The sequence below is a fragment of the Microtus ochrogaster genome (assembly GCF_000317375.1).
Source record: "Microtus ochrogaster isolate Prairie Vole_2 chromosome 14 unlocalized genomic scaffold, MicOch1.0 chr14_random_1, whole genome shotgun sequence".
Classification (NCBI taxonomy): domain Eukaryota; kingdom Metazoa; phylum Chordata; class Mammalia; order Rodentia; family Cricetidae; genus Microtus; species Microtus ochrogaster.
Window position 1 is genome coordinate 19617498 of NW_004949096.1, and position 4946 is coordinate 19622443.

Here is a 4946-nt window from a genome sequence, read left to right on the forward strand (position 1 = left end):
AGGATTGTGTGTGTAGTAGTGTAACAGGATTGTGTGTGTAGTAGTGTAACAGGATTGTGTGTGTAGTAGTGTAACAGGATTGTGTGTGTAGTAGTATAACAGGATTGTGTGTACACATATGCATGCATACAGTGAACATGGTCTCGGTGTGGCCATGGAAGCGAAATCTTGGAGAAAAACATTTTATTTAGAAATATATTTCATAGACAGCTGCCTGGAAAGAGACAGGAGTGGTCATAACTGCTGAACCATTTCTCTGGCCCTAGGTAATAATTAATTTTTAATATGTTTAGAAATTTTCCTGCACACCTTCTCTGTACTTGCAGAAGACCTAGTATTTTCAGTCCCTAACTCATAATCTCTGTGAGATAGACTCCTGGGAACATGTTTTACTTTCAGATCCCAAAACCAGACTAGACAAGAGCTATTGGTTCAGCACCAAGGGCAGAGGTAATAGCAGTTGCTGGGGCCCCTTTTCTAGCTTGTACTGGGAAAACTGGTTAGGCCGGGCAGTGGTGGCCTTTAATCCCAGTACTCAGGAGGCAGAAGCAGGTGGATCTCTATGAGTTCGAGGCCAGCCTGGTCTACAAGAGTTAGTTCAAAGCTACAGAGAAAACCAGGAAAAAAAAACTGGTTAAGAGATGATGTAGTTGGGACATAGCCGGTCTTCATGTGAGATCATGTGACCTAGAGATCCAGCTGCTGTTTCCGTCTGAGTGCAATTAACTGAAAAGTCTATATGATAGTTCCACATCAAGATGAAAGCCGCTTAGTGAGACAGAATAATTCGGTTTCCATCTAAATGTAAAAGCGCAGATTAGTGCTGTTCAGAGTCTGGTTTGGCTTGATCGCTGGAGTAGTCCTGACAACGACTCCTGTTATCATAATTATTCAGTCTAGATTAGACTGTCTAGGTCTGGTTTCCAGAAGCAGAGCCCCAGGAACGAGGCTGGAGATGAGCTCGTTAGCAGTGGTGAGCCTAGTCCTACAGCTCTGTCTTCTCCTTTCTGTGCTGCTAAAGATGGAAACTGGGGCCTTGTACAGTCTTAGCTCAACTAGTAAGCTATATCCCTCAACCGTGTTCTACCTGAAATCTGACTCTGGGTGCCCATAAACCTAGATGGCCACCAGTCTACGGCAGTGCCAGATTCTATCCTTGAGTGCCCTGGCTGGGATAGAGCTGAGAGGACTGTTCCCTTAGGCCTAGCTGGGTATGTTTCTCAGTACTTTTCCCCTGTTGGATTTTCAGATTATATCAGAATTCCTCCTGGGAACGCTGACTTCTCGCCCAGTGCCCCGAAGTTTCTCTGCAATGAACTGATAAATTGGAACCATGGTGCAAAAGAAGTTCTGCCCTCGATTACTTGATTATCTAGTGATCGTAGGGGCAAGGTAACCAAGAAGACTGATAATTGTCTTGTTTTCTGGGGTGGCCACAATGTCCTGACCTTATTTTCATGTTGCTTTGCATATCTTAATCTTCCCATTGTTGTTCCCTGATGGGAAAGTCATACATTTGGGTGGTGTAAGAATATCAGTCTTGGCTGGGCGGTGGTGGCGCACGCCTTTAATCCCAGCACTCGGGAGGCAGAGGCAGGCAGATCTCTGTGAGTTCGAGACCAGCCTGGTCTACAGAGCTAGTTCCAGGACAGGCTCCAAAGCCACAGAGAAACCCTGTCTCGAAAAACAAAACAAAAAAAGAATATCAGTCTGGACAAAGACAGCAGATCTCAGCTTTGTTTTATTTTGTTGGAGATACGATTTCTCCTATGTAGCCCTGGCTGACCTGGAACTTGCTAAAGACCAGGCTGGCCTTGAACTCAGAGATTCACCTGCCTCTGCCTCCCAAGCGCTGGTACTGAAAGCAAGTGCCACCACACTCAGCTCAAAACTCAGCTTTTAACTCACATCCTTGGTTAGGTGAAATGGCTCAGTGGGTAATGGTACTTGCCACCAAACCTAATGAGCTGAAATATACTCTTCATAGCCAAGTTTTCACAGTTTGTAAAAAGGAGAAAGCATGTTTTGCTTCTTTCTTCTCCACCTGCGTATATTCTTGTAATTTGTTAGCTGAGGCCCTTTGAAAGATACTGATCATTTTGGGGTGTTAGTGATGATTTCCTTGTTGAAACTTTCAAGATAGCGCTTTCATGACAGTGCATTCTCCGGTCCGCCAGTAAAACTTGGCGAGCAGTCCCCAGATATCCAGGTCCGATAATTGCTCACTTTATCCGAAAGTATCTTCAAGCTTTATTTGTTGATTGTGGTTAATGTGTGATAGTGTGTATATGCTTTTGGGCTGCTGAGTGTGTCTTTCTGTCCTTCAGACACCCGAGCAGCGACAGTGTGGCTCAGACACCTGAACTGCTGCGGCGCTACCCATTAGAGGATCACCCTGAGTTTCCCCTGCCCCCAGACGTGGTGTTCTTCTGCCAGCCTGAGGGATGTCTGAGCGTGCGGCAGCGACGCATGAGCCTTCGAGATGACACCTCTTTTGTCTTCACTCTGACTGACAAGGACACTGGAGTCACCCGCTATGGCATCTGTGTTAACTTCTACCGCTCCTTCCAGAAGCGAGTGCCCAAGGAAAAGGCTGAAGCTGGAGCAGGAGCCCGTGGGAAGGAGGCTGGCACTCAGGGCTCAGGGAGTGGCTCAGCCTTGCAGCCTCCTAGTGCTGACTCCACTCCTGATGTGAACCAGTCTCCTCGGGGCAAACGCCGTGCAAAAGTAGGCAGCCGCTCCCGCAACAGCACCCTGACATCCCTGTGTGTGCTCAGCCACTACCCTTTCTTCTCGACCTTCAGAGAGTGTCTGTATACTCTCAAGCGCCTGGTAGACTGCTGTAGCGAACGGCTGCTAGGCAAGAAACTGGGCATCCCACGCGGCGTTCAGAGGTATGGTTTGCTGCTTATGCGCAGAAGAAAGGGGGAGCGTTGAGATGTTAACATGATTAGTCTGTGGTCCCAATCTAAAGACTGCTGAGAGTTGACCACCTACTGTTGTTATGGCCGAGGGGTTTAATGTTTGCTGGTGGGCATGACATTGAGTTCTATTACATATACCGTTGTGTGCCTGTTTTTGTTATGTGTACCTCAGGTCCCCTCTGAGACTAGAGAGTGGACTTTCCTAACAGAACACCTCTTCCAGTTATTATTGTTGTTTATTGGGTTGCAGCAGTACCAGCTGGTGATGTTTGTCTGAGTCTTGCTGTGTGCTCCTCAGGGATACTATGTGGCGAATCTTTACTGGATCACTGCTAGTGGAGGAAAAGTCAAGCGCCCTTCTGCATGACCTTCGAGAGATTGAGGCCTGGATCTACCGGTTGCTGCACTCGCCAGTACCTGTTTCTGGGCAGAAGCGAGTGGACGTTGAGGTCCTACCCCAGGAGCTGCAGCCAGCCCTGACGTTTGCTCTTCCAGACCCCTCTCGGTTTACCCTAATAGACTTCCCCCTCCATCTTCCCCTGGAACTTCTGGGCGTGGACGCTTGTCTTCAGGTGCTAACCTGCATCCTGCTGGAGCACAAGGTGAGGACCAGTTCTGTAGATCTAGACCTGTTGGGAGCTGGGTTGTGAGTTTGCGGAGGACAGGCACTGTGCGTCCGTATCATCTTTTTATTTCCAGGATGGCAGTATATAGCAGGGATTTGGTAGACATGAACTGAATCACAATATTGATATGAAGTAGAATGCTTAGTTGAGTATCCTGTGTTACACTGATTTCCTTCTCGGGGACACCAGCATTCTCTGTCAGAATGCAGTCTCACGATAGGGAGTGGCAGAGCAGCCGCAGGCTTGGCGAACCTGACACTGGATTGGGGTGCCGGGCGCTGTTTTACTGTGCTGGGTGATTTGTGGTGTGGCAGGTGGTGCTACAGTCTCGCGACTACAATGCGCTCTCCATGTCTGTGATGGCCTTTGTGGCAATGATCTACCCGCTGGAGTACATGTTTCCCGTCATCCCACTGCTCCCTACCTGCATGGCGTCAGCTGAGCAGGTGAGTCCCACAGAGCCTCCCTGCTGGGCTGCCCCGGCTTCTCCTCTGCCCCATATAACTTACCAGTCTGAAGTTTTGGGTGAATTTGAACTGATTGTATGGTAAAACTATGCTATTTGTAGTTTTGCTTGTAAGAGTTAGTGATCATAGGCTCCTTGCTATGGTGCTATAGGTGTTAATGTTCTGAAATGTATTGTTTCCTTTCTAAAATCTGAAAAATTCTAAATTTTGCAAGTACCTAGTTGCGAGAATTTTGGGAAAGGGTGTCAGAATGCCTTATCTGGAAAAATTCTGACCTTATTACATGCCCTCAATAAACTTTGTCTTTGTTTATCTTTTCCGCAGCTGCTCTTGGCTCCGACCCCGTACATCATTGGAGTTCCTGCCAGCTTCTTCCTCTACAAGCTAGACTTCAAAATGCCTGACGATGTGTGGCTAGTGGATCTGGACAGCAATAGGGTGCGGCGTTAGATAGGATCATGTTTGTTCTAGGCCCAGTTATGTGTGATAACTGTTATTTCTATTATAGTACTTATTAAAACAGGTTTTTTTTTCTAATGTGGTTTTGAGTTTAGTAGGCAGATAGGCCATTGGTTGTAGAATTTAGTCTGCCCTAAATTAAGAGCTCCTTCTACATGCTCAAAGAGCCCCGTGATGGTTATTTTCATATATGTCATTATATGTAGTGTAGATAATCAAAGAGCCCCCTGATGGTTATTTTCATATATGTCATTATATGTAGTGCAAATAATCAAAGAGCCCCGTGATGGTTACTTTTGTATATATCATTATATAGAATGTAGATAGATAATCAGGTGATAGCTTCCCATAAGTTTCAAGTAAGAAACTGTTTTTCAAGCCGGGCGGTGGTGGCGCACGCCTTTAATCCCAGCACTCGGGAGGCAGAGGCAGGCAGATCTCTGTGAGTTCGAGACCAGCCTGGTCTACAA

The 4946-nt window shown here is 46.9% G+C and overlaps 1 protein-coding gene across 22 annotated transcripts in view; it reads left to right on the forward strand.

Annotated features, from left to right (window-relative positions):
- Madd (MAP kinase activating death domain) overlaps positions 1–4946 on the forward strand; it is a 41991-nt gene that overhangs the window by 2306 nt on the left and 34739 nt on the right. For all 22 annotated transcript variants that reach the window (XM_026787775.1, XM_026787774.1, XM_026787780.1 and 19 more), the window contains exons 2-6: positions 1250–1392; positions 2328–2894; positions 3223–3526; positions 3865–3996; positions 4342–4455. In XM_026787775.1, the coding sequence (XP_026643576.1) occupies positions 1334–1392; positions 2328–2894; positions 3223–3526; positions 3865–3996; positions 4342–4455 (1176 nt within the window). In that variant the 5' untranslated portion in view covers positions 1250–1333. The remainder of the gene's footprint in view (positions 1–1249; positions 1393–2327; positions 2895–3222; positions 3527–3864; positions 3997–4341; positions 4456–4946) is intronic.